Source organism: Anomaloglossus baeobatrachus, chromosome 12 (assembly GCF_048569485.1).
Source record: "Anomaloglossus baeobatrachus isolate aAnoBae1 chromosome 12, aAnoBae1.hap1, whole genome shotgun sequence".
NCBI lineage: Eukaryota > Metazoa > Chordata > Amphibia > Anura > Aromobatidae > Anomaloglossus > Anomaloglossus baeobatrachus.
Window position 1 is genome coordinate 26,916,105 of NC_134364.1, and position 23,585 is coordinate 26,939,689.

Below are 23,585 nucleotides of genomic sequence, written 5' to 3' on the forward strand. Positions count from 1 at the left end.
GGCCCGCTCCAACCACGTCCTTAGTCGGTGGCAGGCTCTCCCACTTTGGCGACGCTTGGTTAAAGCAAGTCTCCGATCAGTGGGTGAGAGACATCATATCTCACGGCTACAGGATAGAATTCTCTTCCAGCCCTCCAAACAGATTTTTTTCTCTCAACTCCCCCCTGCTCCAAGGCCGCCGCCTTCTCGCAGGCCGTGGCGTCCTTGAAGGCAAACGGAGTGATTGTCCCAGTTCCCGCTCAGGAACGGTTCAGAGGTTTTTACTCAAATCTCTTCCTAGTTCCAAAAAAGGACGGTACCTTCCGGCCCATCCTGGATCTGAAGCTTCTCAACAAGCATGTTCGGGTGCGGCATTTTCGCATGGAGTCCCTGCGATCAGTCATTGCCTCTATGACCTAAGGGGAGTTCCTGGCGTCCATCGACATCAGAGATGCCTATCTACATGTGCCAATCGCAGTGTCACATCAGCGTTGGTTACGTTTTGCGATAGGAGAGGATCATTTCAAATTCGTGGCTCTCCCCTTCGGGTTAGCCACGGCCCCTCGGGTATTCAAGGTCATGGCGGCAGTGATTGCGGTCCTGCACCTCCAGGGGTTGGCAGTGCTCCCTTACCTGGACGACCTTCTGGTCAAGGGTCCATCCAGCGCAGACTGTCAGCGGAGTGTTTCGCTCACTCTCGCCACCCTAGCCCAATTCGGGTGGATTGTCAATCTTCACAAATCCACTCTGGCTCCGACTCAGAGTCTCACGTACCTAGGGATGCAGTTCGAGACTTTGCCGGCACTTGTGAAGTTGCCCTTAATCAAACAGCAGTCTCTCCGGCTAGCGGTGCGCTCTCTCCTGAGGCCCCGCCGTTATTCCCTCAGGCGCCTGATGCAGGTGCTGGGTCAAATTGTGGCTTCCATGGAGGCGGTTCCCTTTGCCCAGTTCCATCTGCGTCCTCTGCAGCTGGACATCCTCCGCTGTTGGGACAAGCGGCCTTCCTCCTTACAGAGGTTAGTGGCTCTGTCGCCACGGACCAGGAGCTCTCTTCAGTGGTGGCTTCGACCCCTCTCCCTGTCCCAAGGGCGCTCCTTCCTGGCTCCGTCCTGGGTGATTCTCACCACGGATGCCAGCCTATCCGGCTGGGGAGCGGTACATCTCCACCACAGAGCTCAGGGCACTTGGACTCCGTCCGAGTCAGCCCTTTCAATCAATGTGCTGGAAACCAGAGCTGTGCTTCTAGCTCTCCTAGCCTTTCACCACCTGTTGGCGGGCAGGCACATTCGAGTCCAGTCAGACAACGCGACAGCGGTTGCCTACATCAATCACCAAGGCGGGACACGCAGCCGCCTGGCAATGTTGGAGGTCCAACGCATCCTTCAATGGGCGGAGGACTCCAAGTCCACCATATCCGCAGTCCACATCCCTGGCGTAGAAAACTGGGAGGCAGATTATCTCAGCCGTCAATCCGTGGACGGTGGCGAGTGGTCCCTGCACCCGGCAGTGTTTCAGTCAATCTGCCGCAAATGGGGCACTCCGGACGTGGACCTAATGGCATCCCGTCACAACAACAAGGTTCCGGTTTACGTGGCTCGCTCCCACGATCCTCAGGCCTTCGCCGTGGACGCTCTGGTTCAAGACTGGTCCCAGTTTCGTCTGTCCTACGTGTTTCCCTGTCTAGCTCTCTTGCCCAGAGTCCTGCGCAAGATCAGAATGGAGGGCCGTCGAGTCATCCTCATTGCACCGGACTGGCCCAGGCGAGCTTGGTATCCGGACCTGCTCCAACTGTCCGTGGAGATGCCGTGGCATCTTCCGGACCATCCAGACCTGCTCTCGCAAGGTCCGTTTTTCCGCCCGAATTCTGCGGCACTCAAATTGACGGCGTGGCTCTTGAGTCCTGGATTTTGACGGCTTCTGGTATTCCTCCTGAAGTCATCTCCACTATGACTCGGGCCCGTAAGTCTTCCTCCGTCAAGATCTATCACAGGACTTGGAAAATTTTCCTGTCCTGGTGTCGCTCTTCCGGCCATTCTCCTTGGCCATTCTCGTTGCCGACCCTTCTGTCTTTTTTACAGTCCGGTCTGCAGCTAGGACTGTCCCTTAACTCTCTCAAGGGACAAGTCTCAGCTCTATCAGTGCTGTTCCAGCGGCGTATCGCCCGGCTGGCTCAAATCCGCACCTTCATGCAAGGTGCGTCTCACATCATTCCGCCTTATCGGCGGCCCTTGGATCCCTGGAACCTTAACTTGGTCCTCACGGTATTGCCGAAACCCCCCTTTGAGCCTCTTAGGGAGGTTTCTTTGTATCGTCTTTCTCAAAAGGTGGCCTTTCTAGTTGCCATAACTTCTCTCAGGAGAGTCTCTGATTTGGCTGCGCTCTCCTCGGAGTCACCTTTTTTGGTTTTTCACCAAGACAAGGTAGTTCTCCGTCCGACCCCGGACTTTCTTCCTAAGGTGGTCTCTCCCTTCCACCTTAACCAGGATATTTCCTTGCCTTCCTTCTGTCCGGCCCCTGTTCATCGCTTTGAGAAAGCGCTGCATACTCTAGATCTGGTGCGTGCTCTCCGGATTTATGTGGCTCGCACCGCTGCGCTTAGGCGGTGCACCTCTCTTTTTGTGCTAACCACAGGGCGGCGCAAGGGTCTTTCTGCTTCTAAGCCGACCTTGGGCCGTTGGATTAGATCGACCATTTCGGACGCCTACCAGAGTACTCAGGTACCTCCCCCGCCGGGGATCAAAGCACACTCGACCAGAGCTGTCGGTGCCTCTTGGGCTTTTAGGCACCAGGCTACGGCTCAACAAGTCTGTCAGGCTGCCACTTGGACTAGCCTGCATACCTTTTCGAAGCACTACCAAGTGCATGCTCATGCTTCGGCAGATGCGAGCTTGGGCAGACGCATCCTTCAGGCGGCTGTCGCCCACTTGTGAAGTTAGGCTCCGCCTACTTCTTAGTTTTTTCTGTTTATTCCCACCCAATGTCTGGGTCTCCCATAGGAACGATAAAGAAAAAGAGAATTTTGTTACTTACCGTAAATTCTTTTTCTTATAGTTCCGTATTGGGAGACCCAGCACCCTCCCTGTTGCCTGTTGGCAATTTTCTTGTTCCGTGTGTTATCACCGGCTGTTGTCGTGGACAGAGTCTCCGGTTGTTCCGGTTCTTACTCGGTTCTACTTGTGGGTGGCTATTCTCCTTCAGCTTTTGCACTAAACTGGCTAGGACTGGCTACCAGGGGGTGTATAAGCTCAGAGGGAGGAGCTACACTTTTAAGTGTAGTAATTTGTGTGTCCTCCGGAGGCAGAAGCTAAACACCCATGGTCTGGGTCTCCCAATACGGAACTATAAGAAAAAGAATTTACGGTAAATAACAAAATTCTCTTTATTTTCTTCATTCATGATGCACTAAAAAGCAGCAGCAAGCTAGTGCAATATTATTTACAGAGAAAAATAAACAACTGAACCTGTTTCAGATGTTGTGCTTGCATGTCACTGATTGTCACAAGCAACCGTACTGAATTTTTGCATTTCTCTTTCTTGTACAATCCTTTATGTGAGGGGTAAAATCCATACATGCAACCTCAATATAGTGTCCTGTTGCAGATGCTGGCATTATGACTGTTTACCCACATAATATTTCTTACTGCGCCATTTTTTGGAAAAGGGATGAATTTTGTTAATTAAAAAAAGAAAATTAAAAAATGTACATACGGTATTTAACTGTGCATGTCAATTTTTCCCTACCTGTTTTACTATTCTATTTTGACAACTGCACATGCCACACCTATATTGCAGTCTTCCACCATATTTTGTTTTCTGTATGGGGACCTTCTTATTCCACCAGCTATCGGGGCAGTACTACTGCCAAGTGCAGGTCATAGTTTAGTCTCTTTTGCCTCCGGCAAGTGTATTGATGAAGCCAAAACAGGAACATATTCACATCAATCATCTCAGTCAAAGAAGGTTAATGTTACCTCTGATAACGACACTGTCAGTCTGGGACAGTGTGTTGCACAAAATGGTTTACCCGATCACAAATGGCTATAAGAGCCAAGGGTTAATTTTCGGATGGTTTTTTTTTGGATTAACAAAACAAACAAACAAGAAAAATAGTCAGTGCGCTGCGTTATTAAATGGAATGTTGGTTATTACTGGGTTACTACCCATTTCTATAGTAAGGTCAGTTTGACATTCCTAAAGGCCGCTTTACACGCTACGACATCGCTCAAGCGATCTCGTTGGGGTCACGGAATTTGTGACGCACATCCGGCCGCTTTAGCAATGTCGTTGCGTGTGACACCTATGAGTGATTTTAGCATCGTCGCTAAAACGTGCAAAATCGCTAATCTGTGACATGCCCCTCTATTCCCAATTATCGTTGCTGCTGCGTGTACGGTGTAGTTCATCATTCCTGAGGTAGCACACATCACTTTGTGTGACACCGCAGGAACGAGGAACCTCACCTTACCTGCGGCCGCCGGCAATGAGGAAGGAAGGAGGTGGGCGGGATGTTACGTCCCGCTCATCTCCGCCCCTCCGCTTCTGTTGGGCGCCCGCTTAGTGGCGCCACTGTGACGCCGAACGAACCGCCCCCTTAGAAAGGAGGCGGTTCGCCGGTCACAGCGACGTCGCTAGGCAGGTAAGTAGTATGACGGGTCTGAGCAATGTTGTGCGCCACGGGCAGCATTTTGCCCGTGTCGCACAACCGATGGGAGCGCGTACGCACGCTAGCGATATCGGTAACGATATCGCAGCATGTAAAGCTGCTTTTAGGCTGTGTTCGTGTTAAAGAACTAGCAAGAGGTTGAATACATTCCAAGGAGACTTCTCCTGTAATGTTCCTAGCAGCTCAGCAGTCGGGACTTGGGAGCTGTACAAGTCTGAAGGAGGGCTCCCTTGAGCTGTTGATTCCTACCAACATGACCCACTTTCCAGTCTTCTATGATTAAAGCACCACTCCAATGTTTTCTATTTCGTTTTTTTTTTTTTAATTTCACCGCTGGAGTGGTGCATTAAAACTAAATCCCCTACTCTCATTCTTATACTCGCCCTGCGTCATCTTCATTTGTTTTCAGCGTCATTCCGGTCAGTCTCCAGTCGTTTTTGACCTGCTGGCAACTTCAGTGTTGTATGGAGCATGCTGGAGGTCACTCCTCAGTACATCTCTGAGAGCCTCATTCTGGCCTCATTCTGGCCCTTACAGACTTGTATTAAGAGCTTGTGATGAAACGACTGATTTCCAGCCAGTCAGAAATTGCAGTCCATAAGATGGCACCTCAGGATAAAGAGATGGAAGTTGGGGCTGACATTCTATTATAAAAGGGAGGAGGGAGGAGCTAAAGGCAGAACTCCTCCCCCCTCCTTTCTGCATAGAATCTTATAAAAACCAACTGACATCTCCTATCTTGGTTATAAAAAAATCTGTGTTCACTGAAGACAGATTTTACATAGGGATTGAGACAATTGAGACTGAAAGATCAGTTCAGGAGGAGAAAGAAGAAAATTTGTCTGATAAGATATATTACAAAGTTATTTATGTTCATGTTGACTATTGATTTATGAAATAAAAATTAAAACAACGGACACACTTTAAAGGGATTATCCTTGACTATAGGTTTTATTTTTCTATGACGCTTAAAAACTTAACGACTGTTGCTAACTACCTGCCAGTTCTACCCTCCCACGATCTCTTCCAGCTCGGAGCGGTGATGGACCGCTACTGCCGGCGGTTCTCCAGGTTCTGGTGATGTCACGTTTTCAGAGCAGCTGCTTCTGTTCCACTCTTCTTTGTCAACAGGGCATCAAATCCAATGTATCAGCTATCTCCTTGCTACCTAACTGCAGAGAGCTGGTTGTCAATCAGCATGACGTTGACAGAGCAGAAGAGACGAAACTGCTCTATTGACGCAACATGAAAGGAAGCAAGAGATTCGCCGCCTGAGGCAGAACTGGAAGGGAGTTAATAATTTCCTGGCGGTAAATTCTTAGCATAATAGCAAAAATGCCCCAAGTCCTGAATAACCCATTGGGAGAGCCGCTGCCAGTCCATGCATTGCAATCCAACATCAGACCAAAATGCACGGATGAGTGAAAGAGCCCTAAAGGCTGCATAAATACAGCTCAGTAGCTGAGCCTGGTTTATACATTGCAGGTACTGTATTAACTGTGTTACATAGCCAACATCTGCCTATAACTACAGTGACTGGAGCAAGCTCCGATTGCAACAGTTTAATGGTGCCTCCCATTATCCCCCCCCTATACCTGTGTATATGTTTGTGCATTGTGTTTGTTAGTATATTAACCTACCACCATTTTCTCTGGGATGCAGCACAGTTTTGCTCCTCTTCACTGAATCATACTGTACTCTATGGGCTTATTCACTAGACCAGGGGTGGGCAATTAATTTTCCCATGGGGCCGCATGAGAAATTGGGATTGGTTTAGAGGGCCGGACTAATATAATTACCTCAGTTCTACCCAATATACTACATCACTACACCCCCTCCATATACTACACCTGTAATAAACTACACCACTACACCCCTATATACTACACCTGTATTATACTACACTCCCTCCATATACCTGTAATATACTACACCCCCATATACACCTGTATTATACTACACCACTATATAATACACCTCCGATATACTACATCATTACACCCCTATATACTACACCTGTAATATACTACATCACTACACCACTATATAGCACACCTGTAATATACTACAACTCCATATAGTACACCTGTAATATACTACATCACTACACCCCTATATACACCTGTAATATACAACATCACTACACCCCATATACTACACCTGTAATATACTACACCTACATATAGCACACCTGTAATATACTACACCTACATATAGCACACCTGTAATATACTACACCTCCATATAGCACACCTGTAATATACTACACCTCCATATAGCACACCTGTAATATACTACATCACTACACCCCTATATAGCACACCTGTAATATACTACAACTCCATATAGCACACCTGTAATATACTACATCACTACACCCCTATATAGCACACCTGTAATATACTACAACTCCATATAGCACACCTGTAATATACTACATCACTACACCCCTATATAGCACACCTGTAATATACTACAACTCCATATAGCACACCTGTAATATACTACATCACTACACCCCTATATAGCACACCTGTAATATACTACAACTCCATATAGCACACCTGTAATATACTACATCACTACACCCCTATATAGCACACCTGTAATATACTACAACTCCATATAGCACACCTGTAATATACTACATCACTACACCCCTATATAGCACACCTGTAATATACTACAACTCCATATAGCACACCTGTAATATACTACATCACTACACCCCTATATAGCACACCTGTAATATACTACAACTCCATATAGCACACCTGTAATATACTACATCACTACACCCCTATATAGCACACCTGTAATATACTACACCTCTATATAGCACACCTGTAATATACTACACCTCCATATAGCACACCTGTAATATACTACACCTCTATATAGCACACCTGTAATATACTACACCCCCATATGTCACACACCCTGCACCCCCATATCACACACACTACACCTGTAATATACTACTTCACTACACCCCTATATAGCACACCTGTAATATACTACAACTCCATATAGCACACCTGTAATATACTACATCACTACACCCCTATATAGCACACCTGTAATATACTACAAGTCCATATAGCACACCTGTAATATACTACATCACTACACCCCTATATAGCACACCTGTAATATACTACAACTCCATATAGCACACCTGTAATATACTACATCACTACACCCCTATATAGCACACCTGTAATATACTACACCTCTATATAGCACACCTGTAATATACTACACCTCCATATGTCACACACCATGCACCCCCATATCACACACACTACACCTGTAATATACTACATCACTACACCCCTATATAGCACACCTGTAATATACTACAACTCCATATAGCACACCTGTAATATACTACATCACTACACCCCTATATAGCACACCTGTAATATACTACATCACTACACCCCTATATAGCACACCTGTAATATACTACACCTCTATATAGCACACCTGTAATATACTACACCTCTATATAGCACACCTGTAATATACTACACCTCCATATAGCACACTTGTAATATACTACACCTCCATATAGCACACCTGTAATATACTACACCTCCATATAGCACACCTGTAATATACTACACCTCTATATAGCACACCTGTAATATACTACACCTCTATATAGCACACCTGTAATATACTACACCTCCATATAGCACACCTGTAATATACTACACCTCCATATAGCACACCTGTAATATACTACACCTCCATATAGCACACCTGTAATATACTACACCTCCATATAGCACACCTGTAATATACTACAACTCCATATAGCACACCTGTAATATACTACACCTCCATATAGCACACCTGTAATATACTACACCTCCATATAGCACACCTGTAATATACTACACCTCCATATAGCACACCTGTAATATACTACAACTCAATATAGCACACCTGTAATATACTACAACTCCATATAGCACACCTGTAATATACTACACCTCCATATAGCACACCTGTAATATACTACACCTCCATATAGCACACCTGTAATATACTACACCTCCATATAGCACACCTGTAATATACTACGCCTCCATATAGCACACCTGTAATATACTACACCTCCATATAGCACACCTGTAATATACTACACCTCCATATAGCACACCTGTAATATACTACAACTCCATATAGCACACCTGTAATATACTACACCTCCATATAGCACACCTGTAATATACTACACCTCCATATAGCACACCTGTAATATACTACACCTCCATATAGCACACCTGTAATATACTACACCTCCATATAGCACACCTGTAATATACTACAACTCCATATAGCACACCTGTAATATACTACACCCCCATATGTCACACACCATGCCCACATATCTCACCCTGCCTGTACCCCAACTTACCCCTCTCAAACACTCTGTACCCCTTCACATCCTTCTGTCAGTCTGCAGCCCTCATATGCACTCACCCTGCAACTCCATCTTCCCTCATATGCACTCACCCTGCAGCCCCCCTCCCCCTCATGTCCCCTCTTTTCTCATTACCAGTCATCATGTGTCTTCATCTCCTTCAGGATTCAGTATCTTTGCTTTCTGCCCGGCATCCTGTGTCTCCTCCCACACAGTCACATGGGCATGACATCATCGCAGGTCCTGCAAGATGAATTATTCCGTCTGCTGTGCTGCTCCTTCTCCTGCAGGGCGGGCGGGAACTTTTGAAATGACACACGCAGCGCAGTACTGACGTCAGAGCGCGCGCGTGTGTCACTGACAATTAGTGCCGGCAGGGAACAGAGGAAAGACTCCTGCGTTCCGCTGCCTGCACTTACTGTGCGGACCTGCACAGGATCTCTCCCTGCTCGGCACGCTGCAGCCCGGCTCCACTGCATCGGCTGAAGACGGGCGGGCCGGTCACAGAGAGCAGGCAGGCCGGATGTGGCCCGCGGGCCGCCCCTTGCCCAGGTCTGCACTAGACCGTATTTTCGGTCTAAGCACTCCCTGTTAAAAAAAAACAAAAACAGCCAGCTCTCAGACCAATGCTATAAATAAGGTAGTTTAGATGACTGATTTTTTTCATTGACCAACTCTGTGTGGGAAAAATTTGCAACATACTTTATTTTCATCTAGAAATCAAATGAGATACACTTAAGGGGGCTTTACACGCTGCAACATCGCTAATGCGGAGTCGTTGGGGTCACGGAATTTGTGACGCACATCCGGCCGCATTAGCGATGTTGCTGTGTGTGACACCGATGAGCGAAAAAAACGTGCAAAATCGCTCATCGGTGACATGGGGGTCCAGTCTTGATTATCGTTACTGCAGCAGTAACTATGTAGTTCGTCGCTCCTGCGGCAGCACACATCGGTATGTGTGACGCCGCAGGAACGAGGAAGCTCTCCTTACCTGCCTCCCGCCCGCTATGCGGAAGGAAGGAGGTGGGCGGGATGTTACGTCCCGCTCATCTCCGCCCCTCCGCTGCTGTTGGGCGTCCGCTCCGTGACGTCGCTGTGACGCCGCACGGACCGCCCCCTTAGAAAGGAGGCGGTTCGCCGGTCACAGCAACGTCGCCGGGCAGGTAAGTATGTGTGACAGGTCTGGGCGATGTTGTGTGGCACGGGCAGCGATTTGCCCGTGTCGCGCAACAGATGGGGGCGGGTACCCACACTAGCGATATCGGGACCGATATCGCAGTGTGTAAAGTAGCCTTTAGTCAAGGCTATGGGTGCAAAGCAAATTCAGATATCACAGAAGAGCATCCGATTTTTTCGGATACCTTACAATTTTGTAACATAGGGAACTGTAAATTGTAATTGCTGCTTTAAAACAAAGGATTGCACAAGGATGACAAGTGAGAAAAAAATCATCGGACTTTACTGGATGAAAATCAAACTGATTTTTTTGTACACTCGTTTGTGAGCAGGAAGTATATTATCGGGTAGGGTCATAAGAGCGCATAAAAAATTTAGTACATGAATAAATCACCAGAACCACCATGAGTCTATGAATACTGTACCAGTACCACCATCAGTACACGCATACGTCATCTGAACCACTATCGGTACAAGAATATGGCACCAGGACCACTATCAATACATGAATACATCACCAGAACCACCATCAGTTTTGTGCAGGCTGTATTTGTCTCATAATGGACACAAAAAAATCATACATATTCCTTTATCTATAATGGGTCTTTTTAGTTTGCATTAGGGTATCCGCCAAATGCTGGACACCTTAATTGAAACTAAAATGACCCTCATTCTAGTGAAGCTATATTAATTTCTATTTTTGGATGTGCGGTTCATATGTTCATATATTTTTCTAATCTATTCAATATTAGTTTCTATGACTATCAATGAGTCTGACATTCAAAATATAAGATGCCAGGGAAGAAAATCGCTATTTGTCCATTGTATTATGTAAATGGCTCAAAAACAGTTTTTCTATATCTAACTTTTCAAATTGCACTCCCTCTTAAGTCAGACCCCTAGAATATACCACTTTTTTTTTATTTTTTTACTTTTACGGATATTTTTTGGTGAAAAAAGGTAACAATTCTAGTATAAGTAGTCATCAGAGCTTGTTACCTGATCCAACGAAGTGCGCAGGGGTGCCTTATGGGTCCTGTTACTTTAGTCTCTGATATATACCTTTTTTTGAGGGTGGATGGGACTCCATTGGCTTTACTTGCTTAGGACACCAAAATACGGTGTCCCATCCCTGGGACCAATGCTAACATGTGAGGGGGCCCCTTCATTCTCTAACTTATCTTTGACAGTTAGAGGGACTTAATGATGTTAACAGATGGCCAGCTATATGTATATATCATTATGGGGCCAATTTATTAAGACTGGTGTTAATGAAGGGCTCGCTGGACTAAATGAATTAAGATGTGCACGCCACTTAATGAATTCTACGCATCTTCTCAGTGGATATTAGAAACCAGAATGTTTTCATCATCACCGATATGTAGCAGAGGTATTGAACACAAAGTAATGTAATAAGATGCAGAAATCCTGATTACATCGTACAGTACAAACCAAAAGTTTGGACACACATTCTCATTCAAAGAGTTTTCTTTATTTTCAGGACTCTGAAAATTGTACTGTAGATTCACATTGAAGGCATCAAAACTATGAATTAAAACATGTGGTATCAAATACTTAAAGTGTGAAACAACTGAAAATATGTCTTATATTCTAGGTTCTTCAAAGTAGCCACCTTTTGCTGTGATTACTGCTTTGCACACTCTTGGCATTCTCTTGATGAGCTTCAAGAGGTAGTCACCGGAAATGGTCTTCCAACAGTCTTGAAGGAGTTCCCATAGATGCTTAGCACTTGTTGGCCCTTTTGCCTTCACTCTGCGGTCCAGCTCACCCCAAACCATCTTGATTGGGTTCAAGTTCGGTGACTGTGGAGGCCAGGTCATCTGGTGTAGCACCCCATCACTCTACTTCTTAGTCAAATAGCCCTTACACAGCCTGGAGGTGTGTTTGGGGTCATTGTCCTGTTGAATAATAAATGATGGTTCAACTAAATGCAAACCGGATGGAATAGCATGCCGCTGCAAGATGTTGTGGTTGCCATGCTGGTTTTGTATGCCTTCAATTTTGAATAAATCCCCAACAGTGTCACCAGCAAAGCACCCCCCACCCCATCACACCTCCTCCTCCATGCTTCACGGTGGGAACCAGCCATGTAGAGTCCATCCATTCACCTGTTCTACAAAGACACGGTGGTTGGATCTAAAGATCTCAAATTTGGACTCCTCAGACCAAAGCACAGATTTCCACTGGTCTAATGTCCATTCCTTGTGTTCTTTAGCCCACACAAGTCTCTTCTGCTTGTTGCCTGTCCTTAGCAGTGGTTTCCCAGCAGCTATTATACCATGAAGGCCTGCTGCACAAAGTCTCCTCTTAACAGTTGTTCTAGAGATGAGAAGGTGTGTCCAAACTTTTGGTCTATTCTGTATATGGTTTTATTTATATAAAAACTAGAAACCCAAGTTCTTTCTGTGTTTTGTACATTTGTGTATGGATACCATATGACTATTTTTCTCTCTATACAGCATCTCCCTCTATGAGAGGATCTACACCGCTAGATGTCGCTGCTGCATCTGTGATGGATAACAATGAACTCGCTTTGGCTTTGCAAGAACCAGATCTGGAGAAGGTAATTACTTGTGAAGGATTGCAGAATTGATGAGCCATTATTCTGTCAGAAAGCGTAATAGCCCACATAAGGGAAAATTGCACACATCCTAATAACAACAGATCATTTAACATTGAAATGTAGATAGTGCATACAAGGGAGAGATAAGTTATAAAGAATAGGGGAAATGTGTCAGATATAGAGGAAATAGAGAAATAAAATACAATAGCGATTCTCATATTTTATCGCTTATGTCCAGAAATGACAGTCCATAAGATTACATTCTCACGGTTTTTTGGCACAATTTTAAAAATAAGATCACTGACTAAAAAATAAACAAACCGACAACAGTTGTCTCAGCGCTCAGTCCTTGCAACCTGCACTGAGCAACGGAAATATATTAAAAAATATAATAGAAAGTTGTAAAATTATTGATTTAGCAGACAAAACACAAAATAAGTAAATAAAAAAATAATATATATATAATATAAAAATAAATATATATATATTGTGAGACTGTGACCGGGGTTATCTATGACGGCCGGTATGTCTCGCCCCGGTTGTGCTCACTCCATGATAGAAAGTAAATCCACTCTAGGGTTAATGCTGTTTTCCTACAGGCTGAAGGAAGGGTTAAATGGAAACAGGAACAAGGGCAGGTGTGCCGGGTGTGAGGGAGTGAACACAACTCCCTGAGTTCTCTGCTGGAGAGGCACATGTATATTGGTGTGGATTCTTGTTTGGACATTAAACCGTGTGCTGTGAAACTTAATGCCTGGATCCCGTGTCTTCTGCTGCGCAGCCGACCGTGCTACCTCACATATGGTGGAGAATGCGGGCATCCCGGCCGGTGAGGTGTAGCTTCCTTTTCTGGTGACCCGGTAGCACATGTCCTGGATTCAAGCGGCTATACTACGGCCCAAACCCAGCGACGCCATGGAGGACATACTAAAGCATTTGGCTCAGGCTACTGCACAGCAGCAACAAGCTAATGCACAGCAGCAACAGACCAATGCACACCTGCTCCAATCCTTGAAATCGCACCAAGAACAGCTGGTTCAGGCCAATGCACGTCAGCAGCAAGCCTTACAATTGCAGGAACAAAGACATCAAGAACAGATGGTTCTCCTGGCCAAGTCGATCCGTGCTGGACCGGCAGCAACAACCCCGGGACCGGGTGATGACGGCAGCGTCCGGAAAGCGGTGAGACAAGCGTTGCAAAAGATGACCCCGGGGGATGATGTGGAAGCGTTCCTGGCGGTGTTTGAGCGGGTGGCCGAGCGGGAAAAGCTGCCGACCCCCCAGTGGGCTGAGGTATTGTCGCCCTATCTGACGGGGGAACCCCAAAAAGCATACCTGGACCTCTGTACCGAGGACGCCATTGACTATGTGACCCTAAAAGCCGAAATACTGGCACGGTTGGGGGTGAATACCTATGTACGGGCTCAGCGGGTAAATCAGTGGTTCTATGAGGAAGCCAAACCTGTACGCTCCCAGGCCTATGACTTGTTGCATCTTGTAAAAAAATGGTTGCAGCCTGACACTCTGAGCCCGGCGCAGATGGTGGAAAGGGTAGTAGTGGATCGTTTTGTGCGCACTTTACCCGTCACCGTTCAACGGTGGGTAGGACAGGGTGACACGAGTACCCTGGACCAATTAGTGTCCCTGGTAGAGCGGCATGTGGCTACGCAGGACTTGATACGGGACACTGAGACTCTGCGTACCGCCCGTCGGTCCGGCCCCTCCAAGCCTAGGGCCAAGGACCCACCGCCGACAACGGTGCAGGAGTCCCCTACCGTCCCGCCTGAGGCCGCGGCCGCCAATCCTGAGGTCCGGAAGGTTCTGTACCCTAAACGACAACCCGTCAAGGGGGTTTCCGTCCCCATTAGATGTTGGCGGTGCCAGCGGGTGGGACATATGGAAGCCCAGTGTCCACTCACCACGGAGCCCATGGATTGTGGGGTTACCCGGCGGGGTTCAATGTATGCTCAGGTGGTGTGTACCGCTGACCTGGTCTCCCCAGAGACGGAGCCCCACTTGTGCCAAATACAGGTGAATGGATGTCCGGTTACAGGATTGTTGGATTCCGGAAGCTTAGTGACCCTTGTGCAATCCACCTTGAGGGCTAAAGTAAAGGCCACAGGACGTACCGTGGGGGTGGTTTGCATACATGGGGACCGCTGAGACTATCCCACGGGGATTGTCACCATCACAGCACCTTGCGGTCAGGTGCAACATGAGGTGGGACTTCTTAACACTCTTCCTTATGACGTGATCCTAGGAAGGGATCTGCCCTATTTTTGGACTTTATGGAAGGGACCCCCTAAGTCTCCTCAGATATTGGTCAGTCCGGGACCTGAGCCCTACAATCCTAAATCCGGGACACCTGCCGTAGGGGTCCCCATGATAGGGACAGAATGTGAACCCGATAGGTCGCCCCTAGAGGTATTGGCAGGAGAGGCTGAGACGGTCGAACCCATCCCGGAGTTGGAGGCGTCCCCGGATACGTTTGGGACTGCCCAACTCCAGGACCCTACATTAATACATGCCCGGAGTCGGGTGACAGTAATTGACGGGGTGGCACAGCTGCCCGGTGCCCAGGTAAGGTACCCCCATTTCACTCTTAAGCAGGATTTACTCTACCGGGTAGATGAAATACGGGGCGTGGGGGTAGAGCAGTTGGTGGTGCCCCAGCCGCATCGTCGGCGGGTCCTCGACTTGGCTCATAAACACCTGATGAGTGGCCACCTAGGGGTCAAGAAAACGCAGGAGCGAATATTGCAAAGGTTCTATTGGCCCGGAGTCTTTGGGGAGGTAAAACGGTTCTGCGAAACCTGCCCGGAGTGTCAGCTTACCGCACCCCTGACCCATTTTCGCAGTCCGTTGGTACCGTTACCCATTATAGAAGTCCCTTTTGAACGGATAGGGATGGATCTGGTGGGGCCCCTCGTAAAGTCCGCTCGAGGGCACCAACACATCCTAGTGATCGTAGACTATGCCACCCGGTATCCCGAGGCGATACCTCTCAGACATACTGCAGCAAAGCTTATAGCTCGGGAGTTGTTTGCTGTGTTCTGCCGGGTGGGGTTGCCCAAGGAGATCCTTACGGATCAGGGGACCCCATTCATGTCTAAAGTGACCAAAGAGCTATGCCGGCTACTCCAGATCAAGCAGTTGCGTACGTCTGTGTATCATCCTCAAACGGACGGTTTAGTCGAGCGTTTCAGTAAAACCCTGAAAACCATGCTAAAAAGGGTGATTTCAAAAGACGGGAAAGACTGGGATATGATGCTTCCCTATTTGATGTTTGCCATCCGTGAGGTGCCACAGGCATCCACGGGGTTTTCGCCTTTTGAATTGTTATACGGGCGACATCCCCGGGGATTGTTGGACCTGGCAAAGGAAACATGGGAGCAAGAGCCCACCCCCCATAAAAGTGTGATTGAACACATTTTGGGTATGCAGAACCGCATAAGCGCGGTTATGCCGATTGTGAAGGAGCATTTACAGGAGGCTCAGGCCGCGCAAAGCGGCCGCTACAATAGACAAGCCACCGTGCGGACCTTTAAACCCGGGGACCGGGTGTTGGTATTAATCCCCACGGCGGAGAGTAAATTCCTGGCTCAGTGGCAAGGCCCCTACGAGATAAAGGAAAGAGTCGGGGTGGTTAACTATAAAATATTGCAGCCCGGTAGGCGGAAACCTGAACAAATATACCATGTCAACCTATTAAAACCTTGGCAGGAACGGGAAAGCCTGATGGCTGTTTTTTCCCCATCTCCCTCCTCTTCGGGTCGTTCTCCTCCGGCTCCAGCGACCTCCGGAGAGGACGAACCGGAAGTAAGGATTGGAGAAGCCCTCACCAAGACTCAGAGGCGAGAGGCCAGATGGTTGGTTCAGCAGAACCCCGATGTCTTCTCCGAGCTGCCCGGTAGGACCAGTCTGATACGACATGATATTGTCACCGAGCCCCACCTGAAGGTACGCCTGAAGTCATACCGGGTACCGGAGGCTCGACGACAAGCCATATCGGAGGAAGTAAAGACAATGTTACGCCTGGGTGTCATCGAAAAATCCCGGAGTGAATGGGCTAGTCCGATTGTCCTAATACCAAAACCCGATGGCTCCTTAAGGTTCTGCAATGACTTTAGGAGATTGAACGAAATATCCAAGTTCGATCTCTACCCCATGCCCAGAGTGGATGAGCTGATTGATAGGCTGGGACAGGCGCGGTATTTTACCACGCTCGACCTGACCAAGGGGTACTGGCAGGTGCCACTGACGGAGTCCGCCAAGGAGAAAACCGCTTTTGTTACGCCGGAGGGTCTCTTCCACTATGTTGTCTTGCCTTTTGGGTTACATGGCGCTCCGGCCACGTTCCAGAGGTTGATGGACTTAGTGCTGGAACCTCACCAGGCGTATGCATCAGCGTACCTTGATGACATCATTATTTACAGCTCCGATTGGCAGACCCACTTGGAACAGGTACAAGCGGTGGTGGACGCGCTTCGAACAGCTGGATTGACAGCCAATCCCAAGAAATGTGCGTTGGGACTCACGGAAGCCCGCTACTTGGGCTACGTGATAGGCCAAGGAGTGATTAAGCCCCAAATTAACAAGGTTGAGGCGATCCAGAAGTGGCCTAGACCCCTGACCACGAAGCAGGTTAGGGCCTTCCTGGGTATCGTGGGGTACTACAGGAGGTTTGTAAAGGATTTTGCGGGACTATCAGCCCCCTTGACGGACCTTCTCAAAGGCAAGAAGTCCGTCATGGTGCGCTGGACTCCGCAGGCCGAGGACTCCTTCCGGGCCCTGAAGGGGGTCCTGTGCGGACAGCCCGTTCTCGTACACCCTGATTTCCGGAAGGAGTTCATAGTACAGACTGACGCCTCAGAGGTCGGCCTGGGGGCAGTGTTGTCTCAGGTGGTTCAGGGGGAGGAACACCCCGTCACCTTCTTAAGTAGGAAGCTCACCCCTCCCGAGCGGAATTATAGCGTAGTGGAGAAGGAGTGCCTGGCGATCAAGTGGGCCTTGGAGTCCCTACGCTATTACCTGCTGGGACGGCAGTTTCGCTTGGTGACGGATCACTCTCCACTGGTCTGGATGAGGTCCGCCAAGGAACGGAATGCCCGGGTTACCCGGTGGTTCCTTTCTCTGCAGAACTTCCGGTTTACGGTTGAACATAGGGCCGGTGGGTTGCAGGGCAACGCCGATGCCTTGTCCCGCGGGCCGTGTTTGATGGCGGGAGTTCAACCCCGCACGCTTGAACTGAGGGGGGGGGGTATGTGAGACTGTGACCGGGGTTATCTATGACGGCTGGTATGTCTCGCCCCGGTTGTGCTCACTCCATTATAGAAAGTAAATCCACTCTAGGGTTAATGCTGTTTTCCTACAGGCTGAAGGAAGGGTTAAATGGAAACAGGAACAAGGGCAGGTGTGCCGGGTGTGAGGGAGTGAACACAACTCCCTGAGTTCTCTGCTGGAGAGGCACATGTATATTGGTGTGGATTCTTGTTTGGACATTAAACCGTGTGCTGTGAAACTTAATGCCTGGATCCCGTGTCTTCTGCTGCGCAGCCGACCGTGCTACCTCACAATATATATACATATATATATATATATATATATATATATAAATATATATATATATATAAAAATAAATAATGAAAAAATTAAAGTAAATGGCAGTAGTACATTTAAATAATATAGGGCGCATGGTTGTGATCAAAAAGCGTAAAAGCCATCCCACCACGACAAAGTGTACCCCAGTCGGGACAGTGCTACTCTAGTATTAAAACCTTACCGTATCTCAGTGACATCAATGTAAATAAGTGCAGAAAAGGATGGAACCTGCAACCGCCTGTCCACAAGAAGCCATATAGATGAAGTGCCTAGCTCGGATGGAGGGATCATACCCCTATTTGTACAGAGTACACACAAAAATAAAGACAACCCCCCCAAAAATGAGCCGGAGCATAAGTTGGTATACGTACAATGGAGTTTGTTCACTCTGGGGCCATTTCACAGCTAAAATAATAACACAAAATGAGTATATATTGTATAATAAAGTAAATAAGGAAATAGTGGTAGTACATTTAAATAACACCGGGTACTTGGTTATCAATGTTTGATCAAAAAGTGTAAAAAAATTGATTTCTGTTGAATATATAGTCGCCTGTTGTAGAAAATTGTTACCACTCTGTCACTATGTTTATAGCGCTGCGGAGGAAAGGAGCTCAAGCATAGGAGCTCTGTGCAGAAGTTGCCCTTTGTAAATTTTGAACCTTGGTTTGCAAGGCACTACTGCTAACCCCTGAACCACCATGCTGATCTCCAGCTACTAATAAATATAGCGATTAAAGTGGTTGTCCGGTGCTTTTATATTGATGGCCTGTCTTTATCAATATGAGATCGATATCAGATTGGTGGGTTATTGCAATTCAAGTGAATTGGGGTGTATCTGCAGTACCTAGATGCAGCCACTATGCAGCTAACGCAGCTGTGATATTTTGCACCGCAACTCAACACATCTGGCCACCGCCGGCACTTGGAACAGCTGATCAGCGAAGGTGTCTGATATCTCCCCCCCCCCCCCTATTGATCTGGTATTGATGACCTCTATCCTATGGATAGCCCATCAATTTTAAAAAGGTGATCCACTACAAAGCATAGTGACCACATCTATGTAAAGCTGTGACAGAAGGCTTATACCTTCTGTTGTCAATTATGCCTGTGAGTGACGCTATCGCTGTCCACTCATCCCTATCATGTGACCTAGCTGCAGTGACCTCTTCTGTCCGGTGATGTCACATCAACTTCTGGAATTGGAAGTTGATCCAACATCACCTAGGCGGGACCCAGTCCCCGTGAGTGACTGGGCTGTGGGCAGAGTTTCACCGCACATCACAGCCCAGCATTGCTCCTGCTTGCGGCACTCTCTGGTGAAGGAGGAAGCGCGCGAGATGCTGGGTTGTGACAAGTAGTGAAGCTCTGCCCACAGCCCAGTCACTCACAGAGACTGGGTCCCGCCTAGGTGATGTTGGGTCAACTTCCAATTCCAGAAGTTGACGGGACATCACGGGATATCAGAGGCCGCTGCAGCCCGGGTCACATGATGGGTATGAGCAGATAGTGATAGCGCCTCTCAAGGACAGCATTGACAACAGAAGGTATTTAGAAGAAGCCTTCTGTTTCAGCTTTATATCGCTGTGGTTCTATGCTTTGTAGTGGGCATTAAAATATCAGACAACTCCTTTAAGAATGAAGTGTAATACACCTGAAACTTCTTTAAGTATAAACGTTTATTGACCGGCTGAAGCTCTACCATACAAAATCAGATTTTTTTTTTTTAAACACAAAGCCTCCGGGATTGAAGCATGGCGCTCTGACAGGTCTATCAGACATCTAAACATGCCTCCCTCTAAAGCCATCACCAAGTTAAGAAGCGCTCTCGCGTTTTTAAATCTGTCAGCAGCTTAAGTTGATCCAGACATCTGAACAAAAGAAAATGATTTCGAAAGAAAACAACCAGAGAGTGTTACTGTCATTCAGTGGTGTCCTCTCAGGGCTGCTCTTCTAACTTGTTGGATCGTCACTTTAGAGACTTGTCTGCTTTTCCACAGGTTGTGACATACTTGGCAGGTTGTGGGCTGCAGAGTTGTCCAATGTTAATATCCAAAGGATACCCAGACATTGGATGGAATCCCATAGAGGGCGAGCGCTACCTGTCATTCCTGCGTTTTGCAGTCTTTGTGAACTGTAAGTACAATTGTTAAGGGCATAGTTAATGGAAATTTTTATAAAAAAAATAAATAAAAAAAAAGTGAGATTGTATTAAAGGGAATGTACTAAACAACAACAACAACAAAAAAATAATATAATTGAAATGAAAAATCAACAATCTGGTACATGAGGTTACTTTTTTAAATAACGAGCAAACTGTACATAGGCATTGAGGTGAATTATTGTAAACAAGCATTCGTAGGAGCAATCATTTCCCAATAATCTGGCAGTGGAAACAGGCTGCCAATCACCCAGCAAACAAGGAAAACACTTAGGGTGAAATTATTTTTGAGCAGACCTAAAAGTTGACACTCTTGATAGCACATCGTCAGGTGAAAAGAGAACACATGCTACCAAGAAAAATGGCGGTCGAAGAGCACACTGTGGTCTCTTACTAATCATAGTGTGTGCATGGGAAATGTGATCAACCTGTCTAAGTTAAACGACCAGTTATCAGCAAATGAGTAGTTGGTCATCAGTCATTTAACCCCACAAATGCCCATTACCTACAAGTGATTTTATTCTCTGATAGCAGGTTCCTACATATCCATACACATGGAGGTTTGTAACTCAGGTTTCAGTTCCCAGTAATATGATATTGCCTTGACGTGGCCATTGGGCAGGTATTGAAATGGCCATTTTTGTATGCTAAATATCTCAATTTTTCCTAGATTTTCTTAAACAGTAATGCATATCTATATTCTTACATTCATTTTTTGCAGGCTGTAGCATTTCAGAGTGCAACTATCCTGTTTTGTTACCGCTATAGTCTATCAGCAGTAGCCAGTCTCCTAGGTAAGGAGGGCAGTGTTTCCAAGCTCTTTTCTATAGAACTAACAAGCGCTGCTCTGAAGCCGGCTGGCTTCAGCCCTCGTGATGCTGCTATGAAACTATAACAATAACTAACCCGATCGGTAAACAAAAAATTTCAAGAACGCCAAAATTACATATTTTTTTGGTCACTGCAGTACCACAAAAAATGGTGTACTGATAGTTTTGGGAATGGACCCACTGGACCATGCACCGGACTTCCCTGCGACGCCGCCTCGAGCGAACACCTATACAGGGACTGTCAGGCGTAACCGCAGAGGGCCTAGATGCACGGAAGCCAGGATTCGCAAGATCCGATCTGGACCAGGTACAGGTTAACGGGATCAGGCTGAAGACCAGAACTGAGACTGGTGCAGGTCACAGGCACTAGGCTGAAGTCCAGGAGCTGAGATTGGTGCAGGTTAACGGGATCAGGCTGAGGTCCGGCGGCGGAGACTGGTGCAGGATATTGGGATCAAGTTGAAGTGTGTGCTCAGAACGGTACTCAGGATCTGCAAGCAGAGACAGTTACACCATGCACAGGCATAGAGAGACCTGAACAACTAGTACAAGAGACAGGCTACAGGGACACGTTGAACAAGCACTGGCCATGGGGAGTAGCAAGTCTTAAATACCCAAGGTTACTTATTAGTGATATTCCGGACAGCTGTGCTGGTCCTTTAAGTAAAGGAGAATGCACGCACGCGCCCCCTAGTGTGCATGTGTGAGGACCGCAACCCAGAAGTCAGAGTCGAGACCACAGAAGGAGAGGCAGGACGCTGGGACACAGGAGACTGCAGTGAGTGAGCGGCTCGGGGCCGGGACTGACGGGGAAAAAGTATGGACTGGGTAGCAGGAGAGCGGGCTCGGCGGGGAGTGGAGAACCCAGGGGTTGGAGCGACAGGTGGTGAGTGGCGCAGTCGGACCGGGAGCGTCACAGTAACAAGTGATCAAAATGTCATATCTATCCTAAAATGATATCAATAGAAACATTGTCTCACACCTCAAAAAATAAGCACCAGACGGCTCCATCAACCCCAAAATGAAAATGTTACGGGTCTTTGAAAACGTCCACACATCCCCAAAACTTTTTTTTTTTTTTGCAAAATTCTGATTTTCTTTTAACCACTGAAATAATTAAAAAACTGGACATGTTTATTATCGTAGTTATCGTATTGATGAGGATAATCATATTGTGAGGTCATTTGTTACCACGAAATGTACACCGTAAAAACAATTCACAAAAAAGTCAGAATTGTTTTTTTTTCCCAATTTCCCCATATTTGAAATTTTTCCTTTGTTTAAGAGTACGCTATAAGGTAAAATGAATGATGTAATTCAAAAGTACAACTCATCCTGCAAAAAATAAGTCCTCATATGTCTATGTGGACAGAAATATAAATAAGTTGTGGTTCTTAGAAAAAGAGGAAGAAAAAACAAAAATGAAAATTGGCCTCATCTTGAAAAGGTTAAAGCGTCTATATTGACTTATAGGATTACTACATCCAGTAGGTAAGAAAAAGGAGACAGTTGCACTCTGTAGTGCTAAGATATGTGGAACAATGAATATGGGAATATAGACATTTATTAATGCTATGAAAAAACATGTAAAAATTGAGAGAGCGCACAAAAATGGCCATGTTTATGTGAGCCCAACAGCCAGCAGCAAGGCCACCTCATTTTTGTTGGGTCCCTATCGAACTAATGCCTCTCTTTGGGTTAAAAAATCTTCAATTTATGGGCGGACAGGAACCTGCAAATGGAGAATTAAAATAGACTAAAGGGGGCTTTACACGCTACAACATCACTAATGCGAACTCGTTGGGGTCACGGAATTGGTGACGCACATCCAGCCGCATTAGCGATGCCGTTGCGTGTGACACCTATGAGCAATTTTGCATCGTTGCAAAAACGGGCAAAATCGCTTATCGGTGACATGAGGGGTCCTTTCTCAAAAATCGTTACTGCAGCAGTAACGAGGTTGTGTTGTGTGACACCGCAGGAACGAGGAAGCTCTCCTTACCTGCCTCCCGGCCGCTATGCGGAAGGAAGGAGGTGGGCGGGATGTTACGTCCCGCTCATCTCTGCCCCTCCACTTCTATTGGGCGGCGGTTCAGTGACGCAGCTGTGACGTTGCTGTGTCGCCGCACGGACCGCCCCCTTAGAAAGGAGGC

The 23,585-nt window shown here is 46.9% G+C and overlaps 1 protein-coding gene across 9 annotated transcripts in view; it reads left to right on the forward strand.

Moving 5' to 3' along the window:
• LOC142258359 (ryanodine receptor 3) overlaps positions 1-23,585 on the forward strand; it is an 847,167-nt gene that overhangs the window by 444,573 nt on the left and 379,009 nt on the right. For all 9 annotated transcript variants that reach the window (XM_075330934.1, XM_075330936.1, XM_075330935.1 and 6 more), the window contains 2 exons: positions 12,737-12,840; positions 20,442-20,577. In XM_075330934.1, the coding sequence (XP_075187049.1) occupies positions 12,737-12,840; positions 20,442-20,577 (240 nt within the window). The remainder of the gene's footprint in view (positions 1-12,736; positions 12,841-20,441; positions 20,578-23,585) is intronic.